At 37.1% G+C, this 25,760-nt stretch overlaps 1 protein-coding gene across 4 annotated transcripts in view; it reads right to left on the reverse strand.

The window, feature by feature from the left end:
* Positions 1-438: 438 nt before the first annotated feature.
* Positions 439-25,760, reverse strand: part of LOC150097608 (uncharacterized) — a 57,020-nt gene continuing 31,698 nt past the window's right edge. For 3 of the 4 annotated variants that reach the window (XM_090407454.1, XM_090407455.1, XM_090407456.1), the window contains 2 exons: positions 4,684-4,954; positions 439-1,860 (listed from right to left, as the gene is read on the reverse strand). In XM_090407454.1, the coding sequence (XP_090263580.1) occupies positions 1,071-1,860; positions 4,684-4,954 (1,061 nt within the window). In that variant the 3' untranslated portion in view covers positions 439-1,070. Of the gene's footprint in view, positions 1,861-4,683; positions 4,955-8,057; positions 8,165-25,760 lie in introns of those variants that run through there. The other variant, XM_090407453.1, reaches the window with a different exon arrangement.

A 25,760-nucleotide genomic window follows, 5' to 3' on the forward strand; every position in this document is an offset into this window, starting at 1 on the left:
TTATTGACATCGTGGATGATGTGCTGATCGAACGATAATATCAAAAGCTTGAATTCGCACGTGAGGGAGAGGAAAGAAAATCTGAACCTCTGGAGGGGGGAAGGCTATGACTTCGTCTTTTAGTGTTTTGTGCAGCCAAGAGGCCACCTTGCAAAACAAATTTTACTCTCAATTTATATTTCTTATTTTCCTATTAAAATATATTTCTTAGAGCCAAAGCACGATGACTTTGGCTCTAAGAAATCCCGTGTAATTTTAACAGTTGGAAAAGTTTACGTTTATGCACGTGATTTCACGTGTATAAACATGTGTTGGTGACCAATTCGTACATCCTTTGTTTCTTTCTCCCCTTCAGCATGAATCGACTCTCCTTGGCAAGTTGCCAAACTAGAGTCTCGGATCTGTGGTCGGACAGTACGTAACAACAAAAACGACAAAATTTATTTACATGTTTATTTCTTTAAACTTGCATCTAACTGTAGCACAGGACCAACTGGAATGTACCACAGTTGCTAAAGAAGATGGAGTAGCTGTGGTACTGGCTCAAATGATAATACATGTTTACATCGTGCTAATTTTTAAAACTTAAAATGTAATCTGAATGCTCATCTCTATTAGTCGGAGTGTGGAGGTATCTCTCTAATATCTAGTTAAAAATTTAGGAAAGTGAAATACGGTTAAAAAGGAGATAATATTTTGTCATGGTATAGGTGAGCCGTAATACATCTCAAAACGTTGCCTTCAAAAATTAGAAAAAAAAAATTATATTTCTTAATTAAACACCATGAAAATAGTTTGAATTTTCAAGGAGAATAATTTAATAGCATATTTGCGGATTAATCGTTATGAGCTTCATGCAATATATTTGCGACTAATATAAAAGTGAATTGCATTACCACTTTTGCCGTGATCATGCAAATTCGCCTTTGGCAACGGCATAGAAAATAAAGACAAGATGTATTAAGAAAAGCAAGGCAAAAACAATATCAAATTTTATTCTAACTATAATCGCGAAATCACGATTAGGACGGTGCAATGCGAGATATGAAACGTCAAGGTGAGATTTCTTCTCAATCTTGTTCCAAATTTAGGTAACTCTTTATGACTGTCGGCAGGGGGAGTACCATGATACCATCGGGTAGCTGCCAGTTATCGTCCAACCTATATCTGATGACACAGCGACACAAATGCTTTAGTTCAGAGGGCACAAAATATCGGCTCTCAAGCTTGGGTATGTATCGTTGTTTGCTCAATGATCTCATGAACTTTCGACTGTCCGCAGAGCTGACCAATTTCCCTTCCTCGACGATGGGCAAAGAGAATACCAAGGTGTTTATCGCTACCTGCGGAACAACTCTTAGTAATAATTGAAAACAATTAGCTACATTGGCTAAGTTTTCCCTCAGAAGGTTTTTAGTCACTTCTTTCTCCTCGTCCGTGTTGCTCAGATACGACCACAAAATATGCACCATCTTTCTCAACACTTGGGGAACGTTCCAGTTGGTCCTGGACCGTCGAGTTCTTAGCAAGGCTCCATATTGCAACAGCACTAGAAGAGGCTTCGGTTTGGCGTACATTGTGGCTAGGATAGCAGGAAGGATGTTCTCGTTTTCAAATAAGTGGAGATCGACAAACCGTGTTCCATTGAATAAAAGTCTGCTTTTGGTAGCATGCCTAAGAAAATACAGAATAACATCCGAGTCGGACCGTTTCTTTTCCCATCTCCAAGCCTCCTGCAAACTCTGCGTTCTGGAGAAGGCATGCAGAAATATTCCATTAAAATTCCTATCACACAGATAGATGGCGTTGAGGATGCTGGCTACCAGAGCGCCATTCTGCACGTTCAACCAGTAGGCAAATCTGTTGGGGTAAAGAAACATTTTCAATTTAGTTAAAAGAGATCAATACATTCAAGTGCAGTGAGCAAACAGAATTTAAATTATCGAGATTCACATCAGTGACCCTTAAACCAAGTACTACAGCGAATCATCGACTGCTCTTATTAAAAGAATCAGTAAGGCCAAATTCGACCTACTGTAACTCTGGTTCCAGATTGAATATGACTTGATATACTATGCGTATTCAGCACAAAGATTATTAAACTTAGGCATTAAATTCGCCAAAACGCATAATTCAATAGATTGATTGTTCGTCGAATGTTTTACATAGATCTAAAAAAAAAAAAAAAAGTAATTATTTCAAATAGCAGCTTTTAAATTACCTCTCTTTCCCACCTTTTTTAATTAAAATTTTAATAGCTGAAAATGTAATGCTCTCTAAGAAAAGCAAAGGCCCGTGTAGCTCAATGGAAGAATCGTTTGCATCCTCTGTGCTAGGACACCCAAAGATGGATTTAGTTGAAGTCTAGTCGCCGACTAGAGGAACTTTTTCTAAGGTTTTCTTCGACCACATCCAGAATTAGTCTATCTTTTGCACAGATAATCAGTTTTTTTTTCGTCCCTAAACTCAAGAATATTGACCACAGAATCCATACTATTTCAGACAATAATATCCTGTTATTGTTGAAATACAGACAAAACCAGCGTTAGAGACCATGAATGACAGCACTTGCTTGCAGTCTCTTCATCAGTTGCCACTTAAAATTAGCGAGTCCTGGTCCAGCTATCTCTGATTGGCTACCAGTGGAGACTGAACTGCTCAGTCATTCTCCAAACATTAGGGCTAAAGCCTTGCCTACTCCCTACAAGGGAATAAAATGCATCAACGTTTTTTTCCTGGAAAAAAGCAATGCTAGGCAAGCTTCTTGCAGCTAAAACTTGCTTTTTCAGTACTTGGCTCGTTTTTTTTACAATCATACGGTTTTTACAGATCGGATTATTACAAGACTGGCCATTGTTCAGAAATGAGTCGACAAGAGGTGAGCTACAGGAATCATCCCATCAGCTACGTGAAATGACTACAACCAGTAACTAATCACAGCAGTCAATGAGTTTCGTCGTTCATTGTCAATAACATGCAGGGGTACAGAAAATTCTGACTGTCATGAAAAGCATTATTTTCATCAATTATTTTAATTAATGCATTATTTTCATTAATTATTTTAATTAATGCATTATTTTGAACAAGATTTTCTCCAAAAAACCTATGTCAATATGTGGCAGATTCTGATATATCCCATAACAAGATGCATGACGTTATAATGGTCAGATTCCATATTCCGTAGCGGCTTTGAAGAATATTTGATGCTACTCAATCATGGAAGCAGTTGACTCAAAATGCCCAGAATATTATTTGTTGTGGGTTATTCAAGTATGCTGTTTCTAGGATGACTTTTTATCTTCCTTCATGAATAGCTTCCATAGTTACAATGAGTCTCCCAATGCTTTTCGAAGTACTTGAACAATAGATATATTTTTTGGGGAGGTGGGAAAAACAAAGGGCCTTTCGGAGTTCGATAAACGTCTTATTGTGAGTGCCAGTCTAGCTGCAGCCACAATTTTGAAAACAGTACAGCTAAATGTCGTCTCAAAAGGTGAGATATCCTTAGTGTTTAATCAATGGGAAAATAATCCACACTGTTTGTCTATGTGGATTATTTGCATGGACAAACAGAATTTCCTGTGTGCAGGATTTAATGAAGGCTGTTCCTGACCCACATCTCACCCAAACTATGTGCAGGGAATTGAAGATGAGCAGTATTGGTAGTCGCATGCCTATACGGAAATCACTAATTTCTGCGAAGAACCAGAAAGTTCGTCGACTGGACACTGGAAGACTAGAAAAAAAAAAAAGTCGTGGTCCGACCCATCACAGTACACCTTGTTCTTCAACGATAGGCAGGATCTTTGGCAAGAGTCCCACGAAGGAATGAACTCAGCTTGTCTTGTAAACGCAACTCAAGATTCTGGAGATGGTGTAATGTTGTGGGGAATGTTCTGTTCGTACGGAACGGGGCGCCCACTGGTATTTCTGGAAGGTCGGTATCCTCCAAATGATATCTGAATGTTATTCCCGATCAAGTCCATCCCGTAATGTTGACTTCTTATCCAGCAGATGATTCACGGACGACAATGCTACTGTCGAACAAGCATCACAGCTACTTCCACCATTTTCCTGGCCACCACAAAGCCTGACTCTGAATCCCACTGAGAATATATGAGCCATCAGAAAAACAGATGGGGCAGGGGGAATCCTCTTCTGAGTCAGGTGAAGAACTGTCTGGTGAACACCTGGTGGGTTGTAGACGTAGCTGCAATCCATCGCCCCGTGAAATCTGCCAAACCGCATATTTTCTGTAATTCGGGCTAAAAGAAGTCCAACGCGGAATTAAATAAAAGTTTCTAAATCAGTGGCCAGTAAGTGTATAAGAACATTAGATTAAATAACCGACTGCTTTGAATCTTAAAGGAAAACTCGTAAAGTTTCTTACATTGACATTCTCATTTGAATATTAAAGAAATGAACACGGTCGCGCTGTGATAAGGTGATTGCAATCAAGCTTAGTTTTCGGTGTGGTATCCACGGACGAGGAATCAAACAAATACTGCGTGTCAGTATCTTTCAGATACTGCGTGTTCAGCTATGTCTATCTGAAACTCCGAAAAACAATTGCTTTTTCCAATGCAGGTTTAAGAGGCGCTGCGAGCCAGCCATGTCCCTCACACACACACACCTCTTGAAGATCTGCATACCTGGCGCATTGAGTAATAAAAGAATACAAACCTGGCTAAGTTGTACACCACACCCTGCTCTAACACCCCATAGTTTTTTTGGTTCGGACACTCGTTCTTCCACACGAGATACATATTGAGCATATGTTGCAGTTCACCCTCTGCTGCAGACCTGCGCACCCTGTTGTCAATCGCGTCCTTACACATGATGCCAATCTGTTTGGGAATATTTTTATCCACCTGTCGAAGCGATTCGGAGCCATGCCCATCTTCTTCTGACCATTCGTCTTCCTTTCTCATTACTTTGCTTTCCCCTTCAATGCCTAAATGAGAATAAGAAAATTCATAAGTTGCTTGCTCGCGTTTACTTAATCACTAATTTAGTTCTATACAAACTATTATTATTACATCATAACTAACAGATTTTTAACACATCAAGACACCACTGAACCATGCCTTTAAAGCATAATACTTAACCAAACACAATTCATATACGGCCCCCTGTGATATCAGTAATAAACCGTTTACGTGAATATTTTGTTAGCAGTTCATAATTAATGTATTCAGTTTATCAATACACAGACAAACAGGAATAACTGTGTCAACAGCAAGAACATGACAGAAGGATAAATATTAAATGATGAATTTTAAGTGCTGCTCTTTGGGATAACTCCCGATTATCTTCCAGAGACGCCGAGAATCTTTCAAATTCCTCGTCGATTCGGTTAATGTAAAACGTTTCGGAAGAATTTTTTAGTAAAACATTCAATTTGAAAGAAATGCGATGGAGCAAAGCCAGTTCGGTTCCACTGAATCACAAGTTCTACAGTAACACCCATTCAACCTACGCCAATCCTCCCATGTTGAAGAATCAAAAGAAATGCAAATATTCTTCTCTTCTGATGTCCAGTTTGTGTAATAATGCAAGTTGCAAAAACATGGAATTCTACAAAGGCCTGGGAAAGACTACAGATGAACCATCTTCAATCGGCGTTAAGACAGAAGATATTTTCCTTCGGCATTATTTCGAAAGTAACACGTGGAGATCAGGTGTTATTCTCTTCTATGTGTATCTCAAGGATATGAGGGGGGGGGGGGGGGACCTGAAAGAGGAGCATGTAAAATTTCTTCCTATTTTCTGAAATCTAATATTTTTTACGTTCAGTCCAAATGTATGCTGTTGCCATATTTATTCCAGTTGCGACATTTATTATGTTTATCGCATGCTCTTTTATTTCTGACATTTAATATTTTGTCTTTGTAGAAAGTTTTTAACTTGGGTATATTATGTATTCAACATACCAAGTAATTTTATATAAACTTGGTTTTTAATCCTATTTCCCAAGTAAGCAAACAGACAAGTATGTCAAGTTTGCGCCTGCACGTAGTGCAAGACTGAGGCAACTCCTGCAGGTAGTGCAGAACCGGGCAACTCGTGGTAAAGGTGGATTAAGCTCCGATCATTTTTCTTAGTGTTTTTCCCCAACGCACCTTGTGGCAACTTGTTTAGGTAAAATTCATATAAGCTCTGCATCACTTCAACCTTCGTATTTCAGGTCTGGCTCCCACTGACGAGACCTCAATAAAGGTCGAAACCGGTCTGGGTAGTGACCCCTTCCTTTAATGAATAGCATCATACATCTCCGCAAGGGGATGTGCTTTGCATTAGGGAAAAATACTAAGGAAAGTGATCAGATCTTAATCCACCTTTAACACGAGTTTCCCGGTCCTGCACTACCTGCAGGAGTTGCCTCAGTCTTGCACTACGTGCAGGCGCAAACCTGACATACTTGTCTGTTTGCTTACTTGGGAAATAGGATTAAAAACCAAGTTTATATAAAATTACTTGGTATCTTGAATATTTTGTCTTTGTATTAAATAAATTGTGCTCTTATAAAAGATGATCGCAGTTATGGCTAACGAAACATTGACACAAATAATTTGTTACTGAATTATAGTTCTATGTCTCCAAGTTTACTATAGAGTGGCCCATAAGTCGAGGAACATTTCGTAGAAAGAGCCGATCTTTGCGAATCCGAAAATGGAGGGCATTTACGCGATGTGGTTTTTCATGACTTATATAAAAAAATCTGGTGATGTTAAAAATATGCAACTGCTTCACAAAGGCGGGACCTTTCTACGGCATATTCCATGACTTATGGGTCACCACGTATAAGCCACTTGCGCCAAACAATGAGAAGAGTAATAGTGGATACGGGTAAGACAGTGATTGGCACGATCGCACTTTTGAAAAGAAACAATACGAAGAGAAATAGAGGATACGGGTATCTTTACGATAGTGACTGGCACGATTGCCCTTTTCAAGTATGTGTGTGTAATAAATATGGACCATCTACGATAGTAATATATTATTGGTTTACAACCTTTTGTGGGCGAGAGTGACAAAAAAAAAAAAAGAAAAGAAAAAAGGAGTTTGTATTCGTAATTCAACTATTCGGTGTCTGCGTTACAAGAATCGTGAGCTTATGAGGTTCATAATAGGTTGGTTGTTCACAAGCCGATTTATGAGTTAAAAAATTCCTCGAATTAGTCACTAGAATTGAACTGCTTCTTTATTAGGCTAATTTAGCGTCATACAAGTTTACACAAGGCTATACAGGCACCAGTATTCTTAAATGTAATCTCGGTTCTCAAAAACTAACTTAAAAAAAAAAAAAATCATTTTCTCAAGTTCAATTTCTTAACTTCAAACTGTATATCTGTATGAATAATACTCTATCTCTTATATGATTTCATAAATGCTTTCGTAGCTTTTCATAATTCACAAAGGGGATTATCCTCATTTTGAATAAAGAAGTGCTTGCTGTTCCATTCATCATTAAACCTTCTTCCTTCATCTGCAATTTTATGTTTTCTGAAATTATTTTTAAGAAATATACATCCTCTGAAAATAATAGTTGATGTTATTGAATTATATTAAAATATACGGAGCAGGGAACACGACTGAAAAAGTGCGCCAAAATCTCGGTTTTCGTCGGATGAAGTCTCCTGGTTATCCTCACACGGTTGACTCGCGCCAATTTGCATGGCGATATCACGAAGTGTATGGGTATAAAATTATTTTTAATTTATTATTCATATTATAAAATGTATTATTTAAATAGTTCAGCATACGAGCCACGTGAGTATGGTTAATCTTTTATGGGCCGCATGCGGCTCACCATTGCCGACCTCTGATATAGTACGTGAATTTAAGGCGCAGTATGATAATATTTTCACTAATTACAAAGATCACGTCAGGCGTTTGAAGTGAAACTATTTAAAAACATGAGGACATGTATTACTTTTTGGTAATATCACAGCATCTGTCATGACTCCTCAATATTTATATTCGTTTATTTTACGTTAATGATAACATTTATAACAATAAAGAAGGGCTAGACTACATATATCGTTAAAACTTACTTTTCGATGGATAGTACAAAAATATTGGCATTTAATTTTGTCCAACGTGAGTGTTATTATGCTGAACAATAGCCATTCTTTTCACAAACCACTGGCGTTTGTTTCGAATGCGCTTGCGTAGAACGATTGTTATATAATTCACAGATGCGTGCGTTTGTCATGTTCACATTGTTAATTCCACAAATATCACAGCATCGAAAAAAAGTGACTTTAACCAGACCTTACGTCAATGAAGTTTGAAACACCGAACAGAACACGGCTTTTAAACACGCACACAACATTTTCCAGTTGTAAACAACCATTGCAACATTACCACGCCAAATGATACCTAAAAACAACGATAGCAAGCAATTATGTACATAAAAAACAATAAACAAAAAAAAAGTTGTCTAACTGAATACGAGCATAAATTCTATACAGAAATGTATAATTAGTAAAAAAGGGAAACACGCGATGGTGATACTGTAATTGCATTTTTCTTTTCCTAAATGAATTGCGAAACTAATGATCGATTTCATTTATTCATTTCATTTATTATTACTAGCATCAATGCATGTTGATATCCTTAATACTTTTGACTATACTCGGTGGTAAAGATGAATGACAGTTACCATAAAATAAACGATCAGTTTCATTGGTTGATTAAAATGAAAATTTTGTAAGCATGCGAATTATTATATAGATATGCCAGCAATTACCATGAAGCAGCTCCCTCATGCGCCTTAATGAACGTTATTCGGATCTATTTTCGGATTTATGCAAGAAAAATTGAACATTTATACAAAGTCCTGCCATTTCTTTCTCAGTGAAGTTCAAAATATATATGGATTGCATAAGACAGCAATAAAATTTCTTATTTTGGATATCTGCGTATTAATATTTGAATAGAAATAATTATAGGCCGCACTACCTTAAACAATCGGTATTAATTCACGTGCTTAAAAAAGTTCTTCCTTTGTTCAAATATCGCAATCCTCAAAACTATTCCTGGTTAAGTGACGGTATTACGTCCTCGGTTGCTGTTACAACATTACAGCAACCGAGGTCATTAAGGATGACGTACCTTGACAATTTCATATACAAGAACAATTCTCGAAAACCACTCCACTAATTCAGTAATGTTAACTGAAAAGCAGTTACAACCATTCACTTCGGAACAAACTGAAGAGTTTTTCCATCTCTAAGAACATTCAATTAGCAAATCAATAGTTGTACTACTGCTTAAATTAAGCAAGAAATTTAAATCAAATGCATACACTTAAAGCTTAATGGAGACCGGAAGAAGTTGAAAATGTTCTGTTTGGTCACTAGCACAGACTTTTCGAATTATGTAAAATATAAATTGAACAACAAATATACAATATACACAGTTAATAAAAATACCCATGCACATTACTCCCACCACTGGAGGTTTACCTCTAGTGGTGGGAGTTAGAATTAAAAAAGTGTTTGCGAATGTCGTCAGGTGATAGATGAATTTTATTGCATGGTGTGCAATAAAATTCATCTAACCAAACAGCACCCTGTTTAATGGGGGGAGGATTGAAATAGCATGAATAAAGTTTGATCTCTAGAGTTTGGATTATGGTTATCTAACTTTCAGCCTATCCAGAGTACTATTTGCACTATACGTTCCTAGACGTTGGTGGAATTAACATTAAAAACACACACATTACGTGAGGACAGTTCCCGGTTAAGGATTTTCGATCCTAAATGCCTTTATCAACTTATGTTTCTGGCATAAGAAAGGAATTTTATAGATAAATGACAGATTCTTCAATTGGTAGTAAGGAGAGAAAGATGCAGAAAACTGAAAGTCAAGCGTGGCCACCAAGAGGGATAAGGAGCAGCTGTTTCTCATTGCGAATGGAATATTAATAGTGGTGAGTGCACTAACAGCGAATGAGCTTAAGTATGCCGGACCGTGAAATAAGATTCATTCCTCGAAACTGAATGAAGCTGTTGGATGCACGAAAAATTATTTTTTAATAGGTAAATAAAAAAGATTAATATGGAATGTATGAGTGGAGGGAATCTTCTTATTACATGAATTTAAGTAAGAAAAGCTTCAGACCATTATTGTTTCGCCTCAATCCAGTTGACTCATACGAGTGGAATTTTGCAGTTTCGAGTAGGTTTTTTGTTTTTTAAATACATCTCTTCTAAACAAACCAAATGGTCCAATGTTGAACGATGTTTACAATAGCCACACACACTGTATGGGAGAGAAATTCCTTGCTTTCTAAATTGCAGAAAAGTCTGGCATTAACTATTTTCTCCAATATCTACAGCTGTTGCTGCCTGGAAAATACATACATACACCCTCTGTCCAAAAAGAAATCGAACTTTTCGATAACAGAAGAAAGTAGTGGCGCCAACTGTTGTATCCTTTTTGTTGTCGAAAGCAGCAACCTTCATCAGTGTTTTGTGTCAACTGTTTATGACATTTGTTTCATTAGACAAGAGTGACAGTGCGTTTTGACGAACGATCGGAAAGTGAGTTGCAAACAGAGAGCTGCGATTGACTTTTGTGCTAAACTTGGTAAAAGTTTTACCGAAATGCATCAAATGCTTCAAAAAGCATACGGTGATGAATGCTTATCCCGTACTCAAATTCACGAGTAGTTTAAGCAATTTCAAAGTAGTCGTGAGACGCTTGAGGACGAAGAAAAGCCGGGCCATTCAAAGACTGGACTGAGCGAAGTTAACATCCAAAAAGTGCGTGATTTCATCAAAGAAAACCCGAAATCGTCCGTGAGATTGATTGACGATGAATTGAGGATTCCAAAATCAACTGTGCACAACATTTTGACCGAGAGTTTGGGCCTTCGTAAATTGAATTCGCGATTTGTTCCCCACAAGTTGACCGACGACCAAAAAATGTCTCGAATTGAACACTGCAAGGACCTCATTAAAACCGCTCGTAAAGACTCAGATTTCCTTGAAGCGATCGTTACTGACGAAACGTGGTGTTTTGAGTATGAGCCCGAAACAAAGAACCAGAGTGCTGAGTGGAGACCACCAGAAGAGGGACATTTCTACGATTCCAAGGACATTATCCACAAAGAATTCGTTCCGCCTGGCCAAACGGTCAATGGTGATTTTATCTCGAAGTTTTGAAGCGATTGATAGCGAGAATTCGTCGCGTACGGCATGAATATCGAGATACAGGCAGCTGGGCACTTTTGCACTATAATGCACCATCTCATCGTTCAAACATTGTGAGACAGTTTTTGTGCAAAAACCAAGTTTGTGCATTGGATCACTCGCCGTATTCACCTGATTTTGCACCCCGTGACTTCTTTCTCTTTCTCCGACCTCATTTGCCGATGAAAGGAAAGCGATACGACACCATTGAAAACGTTCAAGCGGCAGTAACCACGACCCTCAACAATATCCCAAAAACCGATATAAAAAACTAATTTAACGAATTAACTGACTGTGCCAAACGCTGTATCGAAGCTGAGGGAGAGTATGTTGATTGAAATAAATGAGTTGAATAATTATGATTAGCCTGTGTTTTATTTTCTATCAAAAGTTCGGTTTCTTTTTGGACAGAGGGTGTACATACTTCAAACCTGTTACATACCAGTCAAACACCGATGAGTGTTTGACTTTTTTTTTTTTTTTTTTTTTAATGTTGGACCCATATACAGGAGGGTGGCTGGTCAACCTATAGTACGTTAGTACCGTATAGTTGCGAAAGGAGAAACTTGTTTACATTAGATTTGAACGCCTGTATGTTGTATTTCTTGGGAAATACATCTGGGGAAGACTGTTCCACAATACTGTAGTAGCAGGGATGAATGAGGAGGGAAAAAACTTGTTCTGTGGGTTTCGAGGTGTACTGTGAAAGGATGTTGGGCAGCAGCTGTACGTGTTCCAATGGGCTTAGTACAGGGTGGGGGAATTATTGATGCTGTTTCAGATGAACATTTCCCATGGAAATATTTATAGAATATACAGATATTGCAGACCAGGCGTCTATGTGAAAGTGGGGGGAGTAAGTTGGTGAGGGATGGGTCATTTATTAGTCTAATTGCTCTTCTCTGTATTGAGTCAAGCATTTTGAGGGTGCTTTTTGGAGCCCCACTCCAGATGTGAGAGCAGTATTAGAGAGAGCTGGGCGGATTTGCGACTTGTAAAGTGATAACAGCTGTTCAGAGATGAAGTAGCGTCTTGAGCGGAAGAGGAAGCCTAGTTTTTTGGAAGCTGAGGATGCAATGATTGTGATGTGTTTATGCCAGGAGAGGCTTGATGTCAAGGTAATTCCGAGAAGAGAAATTTCATCTTGTCTGAGAATTTGAGTGTTATCGAAAACAGCGGTTGCTTCAGCATTAAGTATTGCAAGATGGGAAAGAGAACTTGTCAACCTGATCCATTTTCCACATAACCATCCGTGCAGGGGAACATGGTTCCCGTGATAGCAGTGTAAATAACAGGAAAATGACTGCTTCCATGTTCTATTCAACATCCCACATGAGCAGTGAAAAAATCGCAGGGGAGTAGATGGTAAGATCTATTTCAGAATACAAGTGTGTAGGCATGAAAAAAAGATATTGACTATTATTAAGAATGGAGAGGTCATGATTGAGTATTTGCTACGAACTTGTCCATTAAGGTTGAGACTAGCCACACACACACACACACACACACAAGGATGCCCACTCGCTTGCAAGCAATGACTGTGCTAAGGAGTGGAACACCACGCCTACCCATGATGCTATAGTGGCACCATAGCAAGACTTGGACTTGTTCCAGGACCATGGGATAGAGACCTACTGCAACACCACTAAGTGATCATGGCCAGGCCATTCAGGACTGCTCATCTTGCCATAGTAGTTTTCTTTTTGTCTTACAAAAATACAGTTACAGGAAGAAAATCAAAGAAAAAGAGGAAGGGGCAGTATTATCACTAGGATATCCCCACCATCACGAATAGGTACCCCATGAGGAGGAATTATCAGTAGTACAAAGCATGATCACAAAGGGTGACTAGTTGGTGAAGAGGGCAAAAACAGATCGAGGGGAAATTCCAAACAGCTTTTTGGCTGTGCAACGAGTAAAAGAAAGAATTATTATGGATGGATAACATTAATACTGGTGGCAGACAGATACAAAGAAAAGGAAGATGTAACTGAAATAGTGAGTAATCACTTTGAGTATCTATCATCCAGGTGGAGATAATGCAGTGATTGCCAGGAATCAATATGAGAATACACACAAATAAACTGGAGATGTTTAGATTATTGCAAAAATCTCATTTTGAATACTGGATAACTCAGCCTGTTTTTATAGAAAAGTGCAAGAAAGGAAATAAATTAGCATCCATAGGAACAGAAAGAATGCAAGATGGCTGAGTTACATAAAGGAGGACAGACCAATTAGCATCTCTGGAGAGGTGGTTTAAAATTATTAACATTATACCTCCATATACTCAAAAGACGTATCGTAAGAGGTCTCCGCTGTTACAAAACTCAAGCAGCACTTCAAACATCATTTCTGGACTTACCACCCTTTCACACAATGCATTCCACTTGCCAGGGATCACTCTCCATGCATAGAAATAATTGCTCCACAGTCTTTCCTTATAAGGGTGGAAAAGACAATTTTTAGACATTTCTAACATCTGTCATGTGGTGACAGTAATAAAAAGCATTCCAGAAGTGTTTTGAACAGTGTAAATATCATTTAATTGCATTGTTGCACAAGGGAATGACTTCGAATGTGCTAGGTCACTAGTCCACAGGTAAGCAAATATAGTTTTTACATCTGTATTTCAGAAATTTAAGGTGACAGCAGCTACTAATCTACAAATAAATATAGTTTGTATGCATGCATTCTGGGAATAGAACTGTCACACCTTGTACAGCTTCAGGTAAGGTTTATAAAACAATATCATCTGAGTGCTGACAATCATTTAGTGCCGTACATAGGGAATTGATAATGATGACATTGAAAAATGATATGAAAGGACAATTGTCTTCTGATGATGCCAAATGGTCTCTAGGTAAGGCCTCTTGTTCTATCCTTGTGCTTCACCCCTCTCTTCACCCAATCCATGGCAAGTCTCTTCCACATTAATCTAGTAACAACCTCTTGCAAACAAATGTCTTATTCATATCCACCCCCTCTTTTTATTCACCAGACTATGCAAATGACACTTCCCTAATCTGTCCTCATACTAATTTCAAGTACTAGAAAAGTTGGTTAAAGGCAAAATTCAGGAATGGGTGGATAAGACTATGATACTCCAAGTGACAGTATTGCTTTGTGAAGGGAAAGCCTTTTTTTTAATAATTTATTCATTTTCTATAATAAAATGATGACAGCTGAGATGGATATAAGAAATGGCTATGCCATGATACTGCTGGATTTTACAAAGACATTAGACAAGATACATGGAACCTTCTTATTCGGCTATGAAACAATACGGGATGTAATATCCCTTAACTTAAATAATTTCACGTCGCCGAATTGAAGCCGTTGGCTCTTCATATTATTAGTAATTTATTAGGACACCTTCTTGGCAATTCTTATAGTAGGGTATGTAAGTTCTGTTCGCTACAAACTTGGTATTAACTAGGTCTACCTACTCACTGATGAGACCTCAATAAAGGTTAAAACCGGTCTGGGTAGTGACCTTCTCTCTTAATGCAGAACAGTAATACAGCTCCTAGGAGTTGGGTTTCACATTATGAGTAAATACCAAGAACAGTGATCGGAGCTTACTCCACCCTTGCTGTGAGTTGCCTCAGTGTTGCACTACCAAATGGGTTATATGTGTTGCACTATCCAGGTATTTGCTAACGCTTGGACTCGCCAAACTTTATATAGTTTCTATATTCAGCATGAAACTCTTCGAGTTTCTTATTCGGCTATGAAACAATACGGGATGTAATATCCCTTAACTTAAATAAATTATAACATAAGTTGCAGCAGATAGGGAATGCATATGAAGTTGGTAACATAAGAAGGAGAGTGGCTAAAGAATAGACATCAGAGAAAAGCATACAGTAGAGTCAAATCAAAAAAGAAGGCAAAGTGCCAGTCAGGGCTATCGCCAGATTAGATCGCGCCCTGGGGCAAACAATTAAATATCGCCCTTGATGGATTATAAGACAAAAATATAAGAAAATCTCAAATTCCTATTTTGTTTTTATTACAATAGAAACATTAATGCAAAACAATGACATAATAATATTAATCGTTTACATAGCTTACAATTTAATATTAAATGTTTTGAACGGCTCGGCGTGGCAACGGGCAAGGAGAAAAGGACACCTTGGTGGAACCAAGAAGTCCAAAAATCTGTCCGGGCAAAAAAGGAGTCCTACCTAACATGGCTTAGGATCAGGTCATCTGAGATGCGTTTGCGGTATGCTAAGGCAGTAAAGCAGAAGGCTTGGGAATCCTTTGGAGAAAGATTAGACTCATCCTATGCAAATGCAAACAAAATATTCTGGCAGACCATCCGCCGCCTTCGAGGGAGGAAATCGTGCACAGCAAGGGCGATTAAGGACGCTGATGGTGCACTTTTAACAACCGAGAAGGATATCTTCCACAGATGGAGGGAATACTTTGAGCGCCTTCTTAACCCGAGTGGCCCAGCAGTTGTGGACATCCAAGAGGTGCAGATCGGGGAAATGACCAGTCTCACAGCAGAAGAGGTCCATTTAGCAATAAAACCGAAATCGGGCAAGGCTGCTGGCGATGATGAAATTCGGCCCGTAATGCTAAGTCTTAAATAGAGAGTGTTCTCTGCCTGACTCGAGTGTGTCAGGCTGCTTGGATATCTGGGCGAGCACCAAAGCAAGGGCAGACAGGAATAATAATACCAGTCATCAAGAAGGGAGACCAGAAGGATTGCAGTAACTATCGTGGCTTCTCTCTGCTCAGCCTGCCTGGAAAAGTGTATGCTAAGTGCTTGAAAAGACGGTGCAGGAGCATAGTTGAGTCAAAGTTCCAGGAAGAACAATGTGGCTTTCATCCTGGTAGAAGCACAACTGACCAAATCTTCACTTTAAGGCGAGTCTTTGAGAAATCTTGGGAATATGCCAAGAATGTCTACACGTTTTGTGGACTTGGAGAAGGCATATGACTGGGTTCCTCGGGATAAGCTTTGGCAAGTGGTACAGGAGTATGGAGTAGATGGCCAACTATTAGCTGCCATCAGGTCCCTGTATGAATACCCAGTTTTGTGTCAGGGTAAACAGCACAAAGTCTGAGCCTTTCACAGTCTCCGTTGGCCTCCGCCAAGGGTGTGTTCCATCCCCCCCCCCTTTTCATAATATTTATGGGACTGGATTGATAGGCACAGCCGAGGCAGTGAGTGTGTCAGAATTGGAAGATGTAGCATTGGACGTCTGCTTTTTGCAGAAGACCTAGTTCTGCTTAGCTCTTCCACAGATGACTTCCAGCAGACCCTGGATAGGTTTGTAGCTGTTTGTGCAGATGCTGGAATGAAGTTCAGTGTGGCCAAAACTGAAACATTTGTGGTCTCAAGACAACCATCCCAGTGCACTCTACATGTAGTGGAGTCCTAATGAGGCAGGTGGAGAAGTTTAAATACCTAGGGTCCATATTCACGAATGATGGAAAATGGGATGTAGAGCTAGATACTCGAATTGGCTTAGCAAGCTCAATATTGCGGGAGTATTGAAGCAGGAGTTAAACCAGAAGGCAAAGCTGGCTGTCTTTAATACAGTCTATGCCCCCATCCTCACCTATGGTCATGAGAGTTCGGTAATGACCGAAAGAATGTGGACACGAATCCAAGCGACTGAAATGAGGTTCCTTGGAGGGGCTGCGGGGCTGACAAGACTCGACAGAGTCAGAAGCTCTGCAATTCGGGAAACCCTCAATACTCAACCGCTGCTTCTCCGTGTTGAGAGATCACAGTTATTTATAACGTTGGTACGGGCACCTGGTCAGAATGCCACAAGAGAGGCTCCCTCAGCAGGCCTTCTTTGCCAAGCCAGAGGGTGGAAGGCCGACTCGCTGGATAATTATATCCAAAACCTTGGATGGACACGTTTGGGAATCCCACCAGAACACCTGAGCGTGGTGGCAGAGGATCGTGAGCATTGGAAGTTTCTCTTGCAGCTGTTGTCCCCACAACCCAATTAGGAAAGGTGGGCCTTGAAGATGTATGTACGTACGTATGTAATAATATAAAAAAATTTTCATTTTTACTATAAAGAATGAAATATACGTATAACAACTTATAAGATTTAAAAGAAATCTTAATATATTAAATTTTATTTAACCTAATGCGCTTATCAATAAAATCATTTATAACACAATCAAAATTCAAATTTTTTGCAATTTCATGCTCTAGAGATATTATTGCCAGGGACGACACACGCAAATAGGTTTTTATTCATTTTAATTTGGAAAATGACCTTTCTGCTGATGCGATCGTAACTGGACTGGTCAATAATATTTTAAATGTCGTAGCAATATCTGGATAAATATCCGACAAATTATTTGCAATTATGAACTTTAACATATTAATGGGTGCATCTTCTGAAACAGTATTTCTAAAAATAATTAATTCATTGTAAAATTCAGATTAATCAATATCTATTTAATTTTTGATACAGCTAATTTTAATTAAAATTTTAATTCATTTTCTGTCATTTTTCTTATTAATTTCATATCATAAAGAGATCCAAATGATTTAGATACTGCTCTGCAATCTGTCAAAACGTTTTTTGAGATTGCAGAGCAGTATCTAAAATTACAAAATAGAAATTTATTCTAAAATTATCTTTGTTATCACCTGTTTGTGATTCGTCAGGTGTTTCATAATCAAAAAATACTTTTCTTCGACGTACTCGACTTTCTTTAAATTTAATTTCTATTTCTAATAGATTTGACAGTTCTTTAGCAATCTCAAAACAGCTATCAAATCCTGATATTCTCTGTACTGCACTAATTCTTTAATATGCTTAGTTGCTACGTCTATGGGAATTTCTGCATTTTGTAATACTCGACTTACTAAATTAACTTTTGACAAAAGCTCATACCAAATTACAAGGCTTAGTATAAACTCAAATGAATCTATTTGTTCATATATTGAAACCACTTCTACTTTGATAGTATTATCTGATGCAGTTTTAGATAATTCTTTTAGTGCATTTAAAAATTCTGGAATTTGAAAACGTACAGCTCTAACTGATTCTATTCTACATTCCCATCTTGTATCACATAACGGTTTTGGAGTTAATTGTTTAACAAATTTCTTTAATACGTCCCAACGTGAAGTTGAGGTAGCAAATAATGCATATTTTTTTGTATAACATTAAAAAAATTTATTGCTATAATTGATGATTTTGAGACATCCCCTAAAATCAAATTTAAATTATGACAGGCGCAAGGAGTATAAAATGCCTTTTCGTTTTCATTTAAAATACAAGCACGGTCTCCCTTATATACTCCTTTGATATTCGCTCCGTTATCATACCCTTGCCCTCTACAATCTGACAATTTAAGATTTAATTTATTCCAAAGTGATTTTATATTTTCATATATACCTTTACCAGTAGTGTCATTAGTTGTTAAAAACGTCAAAAAGTGTTCACGAATTTCAATATCTGCTTCAAATATATGTAAAAATCTAAAAATTACTGAAATTTGCTCCTGATGTCTAACATCAGGAGTACAATCGAGAATTATTGAATAGTACTTTGCCTGTCGTATCATATTTACAATATTTTGTTGAATTTTGGTTCCCATATCAACAATTAATTCATTTTGCACAATAGGTGATGATAGATACGAATTTTGTTTCTTACCTATAATTTTTTTCCCCGAACATCGCATTAAATGATCTTTTAAAAGTGGATCAAATTCTGCAATTAATTCTATGATTCCTAAAAAATTACCATTATGGGCTGTGTACAAAGTATCAAAATTACCTCTAAAAGCTAAATTATGTTCGGATAAATAAAGAATTGCTGCTACTATTCGTCTTAAAGCATTTCTTAACCGTTCTGTTTCAAATTTTATGACATTTTGATTTGCCTGATCAATTGTATTGTGATTTTTAAATTGCATTCCATTTGTGTCCATGAATACATGCATTTCATGTGCACTGGATTTCGTTCGTGCGATAATCTTTCACTTACGTGTCGCAAGTCAGAAAATCTATTATTAGATAAAAAATTATCATCAGAAGAAAATAATTTGCAACAAAAACAAAAAATAGAGTTGGAAGAGTTTGAATGCCATCTTCTGTTTTGCTTATCTCCGTTTGCAATTGTCCTAACATAGTGAGCTGTGGAAAAACACCTCTTGTTGTCATCTTTTGGAAAATCATTTTCAGTCGGAAGAGACGGTGGACCACGTTGTACAATTTGTGTTAGTGTTGAGCTGTTCAAAATTTTGGGCTATGTTGCTGGATCATCAATACTAAATAGGTCACCTTCCTCTAGTGTCTCAGTTTTAGGATCTTCAATACTCATTGTTTGACCAAACGCGTCATGTTCTCCGCTTCCTTTGAGAATTTCAGAACTCTCATTATTAATTAATGTTGAAGCCGAAGAACTGTTTGTAGTTATTTCAGAATTCCCGTTATCAACTGATATATCTGAACAAATATATGAGTTCAACTTCATAAATTTAAACAGTGAATTTCTTTGACGTTCCTCAGCCGCTTCATTTTCTTGTTTTCACTTTCGTTTTTCATGCCCACTTGGGTATTTTCTTCCATAATAATCTCTCTCACGACTAGTCATACTCTAGAATTAAATATGATAGATTTAATTATAAAATAAGTTAATAAATTAAAACAAAATTACTTACCTGATAAATGAAATATATCTAAAATAGATAATATTAGAAAATAAATAAATCTAATATAGATTGAAAACTGCTATTGAAGAAAAATTCTGATGTCGGATAACCTAAAACCAATTTACAAAATATATTTTTTAAGATGTTTTGCAAGTAATGTCACATAAAAAAATTGCCATGACATTCCGTGTATATACTTACTTGTTCATAAAATCATAAACCAAAATCAAAAAAACTCCTTAAAATTATTAAAAACGCCTGTTTTAAAATGCATTTTTCCCTATTTAACACTACGTTGTACGATATTGTTATATATCTTAGAGTAGTTTCAAATACTACCGCTACGATCTTAAAATTTATTCAATATACCAATTACTGTTTATCCTAATGTTATTTCATCGAGTATCTCATGGCTCCGGTGCCATGAGATACTGGGCGAGCAGTAACGCGGTGCAGTGCCAATGAAAGAACGACGCGCCGTTATCAGTTTAATTTGAATGTATTTTCATGAAAAATTCGGTGTTTATTTTACCAAGAAAATACATAAAAACTGTGCGGTGGCGTGGGGCCCTGTACCACCACACAGTTCGCACACCCATGAATAAGGCTCTGATCATTCTCCTAGATTCCACTCCACCATATATTACTCTCTGGTGTCTGTCAGTCACCCTCCTCCCCCAAATCCATGCTATTAGCCTCATATCCATTCCCATTTGCTCCAGTTTTTGTAATAGTTTTCCCCATGTGGTATTCTGTCAAATGCCTTGGCAAAGCCAAACAGTATCACGGTGTAGCCATTACCTTTATCCAATTCTGCTGTGCTGCCCACTATAGATTATTGCATCTCTATCCATCCACTGTTGTTTTAGCTTTCACCTACTTTTCCAATACTTTAACAACCACACCTGATATATTAATTTATCTGTAGTTTGCTACAGACCAATTCTGCTAAAGAAGAATTATTAAAAATAAGTACAGAAATACTAGGTTATAGTACATCTCATAAGCAGAAGGATTGGATGACTGCTGAGATCTTACCCCTTATGCACAACACAGCCTGCATAAAGATACTACAAAATATAAAGAGATACAGGTCAAGATAAAATCTAAAATAAAAAGAAGCCAAAGGAAACTGGATGGAAGAAAATGTAATGAAATTGAGGATTAAAAAAAAAAAAAAACATGACTTCATTCTTCACAAAAAAATTAAAGAATTCTCAAGATTGATGAAAAAGCAACATCCAATGAAGGAGAGATAATCTCAGAAACAGCTAAAAAAGAACAAAAGTCTGGACTGAAAACATTAAGGCACTATTTTCTGATAACAGTGCAAGACTTAACAAATTCAAGGAACAGTCACAGGCCCACCTATCCTGAAGGCTGACGAAGTCAAGAAAATCAAATTATCAAGAAATGGTAAAGCATGTGGACCCTGGTAAACTATCAGCAGAAATCATTAAACTAATCAATGACAATAATATTGATAAAATTGCAAAATTATTCAAAATAATTTATGACACTGGTAAACTACCCTCTGACTGAATGAACTCAATCTTCAATGCACTGCCTACAAAACCTAATACAAAAATCTTTTGATGATCTTTTGATTGATTAGCCTAATGAGCCAGACTCTCAAAATATTCCTAAAAATTAAATTAAGGGGATAAAAATCCCTTATTATTTTACAGCCAGTATGCGAAACTCTGAAATCGAAAACTATGTAAGAGTTTCATGCCGAAGAACTATCGGCGAATCCAAGCGTAAGTTGGATTCGCCGATAGTTCATCGGCGAATCCAACTTACGCTGAGTTACGCCGATAAGTGAGGAGAGGTCACTACCCAGACCAGTTTCAACCTTTTTTTGAGGTCTGGGTAATGACCTCTCCTCATAATGTAAGGCAGTATTACATCTCTTAGGAGCTGTTTTACATTATGAGAAAATATCAAGAATAGTGAGGGAGCTTGCTCCACCTTTGCTTCGAGTTGCCTTGGTGTTGTACTACCAGGTGTTCGCTTACGCTTGGATTCGGCGATAGTTCTTCAGCATGAAACTCTTAGATCATAGTTTTCGATCTCAGAGTTTCGCATACTGGCTGCAAAATAATAAGGGATTTTTATCCTTAATTTAATTAACTTTGTCAGAAAAACTAGCCGTTTGGCTTTTTATTCCTAAAAATTATTCATAACAGAATATACCAAAAATGTGATGATCCCATTAGTGAAACTCAGTTTGGTTTCAAAAATGGCCTGGGAAAACAAGAGACTTTTCTGCTCTAGTATCTTAGCACAAAGATGCAAAGAACAACAAACTGGCTTTTATATTTGTTTAATTGATTGCAAAAATACTTTTGATAAGGTCCAGCATAATAAACTCATAAACATCTTAGAACAACTAGACCTAGATGATAAGGATGTTATAATCATTAAAAACCTCTACCGGAACCAGACTGCATCTGTCCTAACAGACACCAAGGCAAGCAATATCTAAATTGAAAGAGATGTGAGACAAGGATGTGTACTATCTCCAACTTCTGTTTAACATCTACTCAGAAGTCTCAAGGTCTTAGAAGGAAGGAGGGAAGGAGTAATCATAAACAACCAATTAATAAATAACTTACACTACACAGATGATACTGCTTTAATTACAACAAATATTCAAGATCTTCAGCTACTCCTAGAATGTGTCAACAAAGAAAGTACAGACATGGGCTTAAAAATTAACACCAAAAAAACAAACCTTATAATAATTTGACTTAATCCTAAACAGAAATAAAATTGAACAAGTGTACAAATTCAAATACCTGAGATTCTGGATAAATGAAAGTTCAGACTGTAATGGAGATAAGATCAAGAATTGAAATTGCAAGACAATGGCTTAAACATCAAAATACAAGTACAAATGAAGTGCTATGTATGATCAAGTTTACTATATAGAGTTGAAATGGACGTTAAAGGCAAATACGATAAAAAAAACTGGAAGCCTTTGAAATGTGGATATTTAGAAGGATGCTCAAAATCCCATGGACAGAAAAGATGAAGAATGAAGAGGTACTGAGAAGAATAAATAAAAAAAATCGAAAATTAATCAATATTGTGAGAAGAAAAACTGCCTACTTAGAACATCTAATGATAAACCATAAATATAACATTCTCCAAGCAATACTAGAGGGTAAAATCAACAGAAAGAAAAAACCTGGAAGAAGAAAAATATCATGGCTAGGCAATATAAAAAACTGGACTAAACTGATCACACAGCTCTTAATCAGAGTCACTAAAAAAGAGAAGAAAATTTACAAAAGGTGGTAGCTGAACCCGAACTCCATTAGGAAATGGCAATTAAAGTAGTGGTAGATTGCTATCTTTGTCTTGGAGCCACCTTTATGCAATAGTACTATCTTACCCTCTTTCCACTCCCTTGGAACCCTGCCAGAGCTGAGACTTAGATTGAACAACTTCGTCAGTTGAACTACTGATTGTTGAACAACTTTGTCAGCTGATTCGTGAATGCGCAAAAGAATTGGCATTGCCAATTCTTTTGCACATTCACGTAGTACATGGTCTGATATGCCATCCAGTACTACTGCTGTGTTCACATTCATATTTTTAATGTGCTGAACACCTCCTGTTCATCTACTTCAATGTTGATATGCATCGCTGTAACATCAGAAACTGGAAAATCACCACCTGGGTGATACAACCTTTGCAAAATGATCACTCAGCAACTCAATTATTTCTTTTGGTTCAGTCACCTTCCTACCATGAGTATTGTTAAAAGTCATTCTACCATAGTCATTTTTCCCTCTTACTTGCAACATAACGAAAAAACTCCTTTGGTCTTCCTTACCATAACAGTACATGATTGTCAGACATACAAAAATATTTTGGGAAAATTTGGAGAAAAGAGCAAAGCTAATAATAATGGCAAATACCTGTTGGGTTTCTGCTGAGGACATGGACTGGTTATTACTAACACCATGTTCCAACATAAAAATGTGCACAAATTCACATGGAGAGAAAAGCAAGGAATAAGAAAAGTCTCATTGACTATGTTATTGTTGATAGTGATGTTTTCTCCCTGGTGCAGGACACCAGAGTGCACAGAGGATTTGAAATTGGAAGTGATCACTATTTAGTCATAAGCAGGATAAAACTGAATTTCACATTGAAAAGAATTCTTGTAGAAAGGCTTATACGCTGATTAAACATGATAATTAATACTTAAGGAATTGACTTAAATTCTTAAATATAAATTTAAGAATTTAAATTTATATTTAAATTCTTAAATTTAAATATAATATAAATTAAATATAAATTAAATCAACTTTAATATGTAGTTAAATATATTAAGTATATATTATAGAAATATAAATTAAATCAACTTTAATATATACTTTCTGATATTTCGGCAACGTCACGTTGCCATCTTCATGGGAACTTAAGATAAAGATACGTGCACGCAAGTACTACATAACAGCAAATGAGAAATGAAGCGAGGAAGCTACCGTTTTCCTAAAGTCCTGATGGTGCCCCCTGGCGGACTATATTAGGTGTTCTTGGCCTTTGGGCTGAAGTTCTGATGTATGTTTCCCAAATTTGGGGCAGTCTCATGCATCCAAATTTGTTGAGGTTTGACATGTTCCTAAGGGCTGAGGCTGATTCCATGAATAGTCTTTCATATTTGAACTTGCTGCAGTGTATTACTGTGACTTTCTTCCACCCTATTCTGTGGCGAGTATCCAGAGCATGGTCTGCAAACCTAGAGTGGCTGTACTGGTGAAATCAAATGTAGTCCTTGTGTTCTGAGATTCTGATATTTGCTATCCTGCCTGTTTGGCCAAAGTAGGACAATTTACAGCTGCAAGGGACCTTGTATACACCAGGTAGGTCTAGGGGAAGTGGTTGGTCTTTATACAGAAAATTGGCATCCCTTATCCACTCCACTAAAGCCCAACCACTTTCCCTAGACCTACATGGTGTATACTAGGTTGATGTGTCTCTAGATATCAAAGAACAAATAGGGTTGGAGTGAAATAGATGTGCAACCTTATTAAGAAAGAGATTCATAAGAAGATAATGTGAAAGGAATATTGTTAGAATAAGAATGAGAGGAATTATGAAATCTATAAACAGCAATCCAGGGAAATTAGAGGTATTGTACAAAAAAAAAAAAAAAAAAAAAAAAGTCTAAGTATGAAAAGAAACTGAGTATGCAGGCTAAAGGCAACCCAAAAGAATTTTATTGTTATGCTGCAAGTAAATAAAGAAATGAAAGTGGAAGAATAACTTCACTGAATGCAGATAATATATTTCTGTCTGAAAAAGAGTAATTATTCAAATAATGAGAGCTCAATTGCTAATATCTACCAACCTGGTGTATACAGATCAGAGCACTGTGCTAAAACTACATCAGATGAAATAGAGGTGCATGAAAGGAGTGGTCTAGAGCTGTTGCATAACCTAGACAAAAATTCAGCAATAAGAACAGGACATATGCTAAAGAAATATTCAGCTGAACCAGTTAGGCTCTTAACCTAGTTGTATAATTTGAGTCTCACCTCAGGAAAGATCCACAAGAATGAAATGTGTGATAGTCCTGGTTAGGTTAGTATAAGATTTTAGAAAAATGGGTTGATAGACAAGCTAAACTTTGCAAGGAACTATATACCTTTACTAAAGGGAGATCATGTTTGAATAATTTGCTCCTAATTTACAGCAATGTTAAGGATAAGTCAGATAAAATGAATGAATACTCTATAATGTTGAGCATTCCCCAAGTTCTTCGATTATTGTTTTAACCTCTACATTAAACATATTGTGAAGCGCTTGACAGAAGATGTTCAAGTATTTGTTGATGATGCAAAGATAGGCATAGGCAGGGCAATTAGGGATGCTACTGATGAGCAG

This window comes from Typopeltis vanoorti, chromosome 17, assembly GCF_054136105.1.
Source record: "Typopeltis vanoorti isolate ZY-2024b chromosome 17, IOZ_Tvanoo_1.0, whole genome shotgun sequence".
NCBI lineage: Eukaryota > Metazoa > Arthropoda > Arachnida > Uropygi > Thelyphonidae > Typopeltis > Typopeltis vanoorti.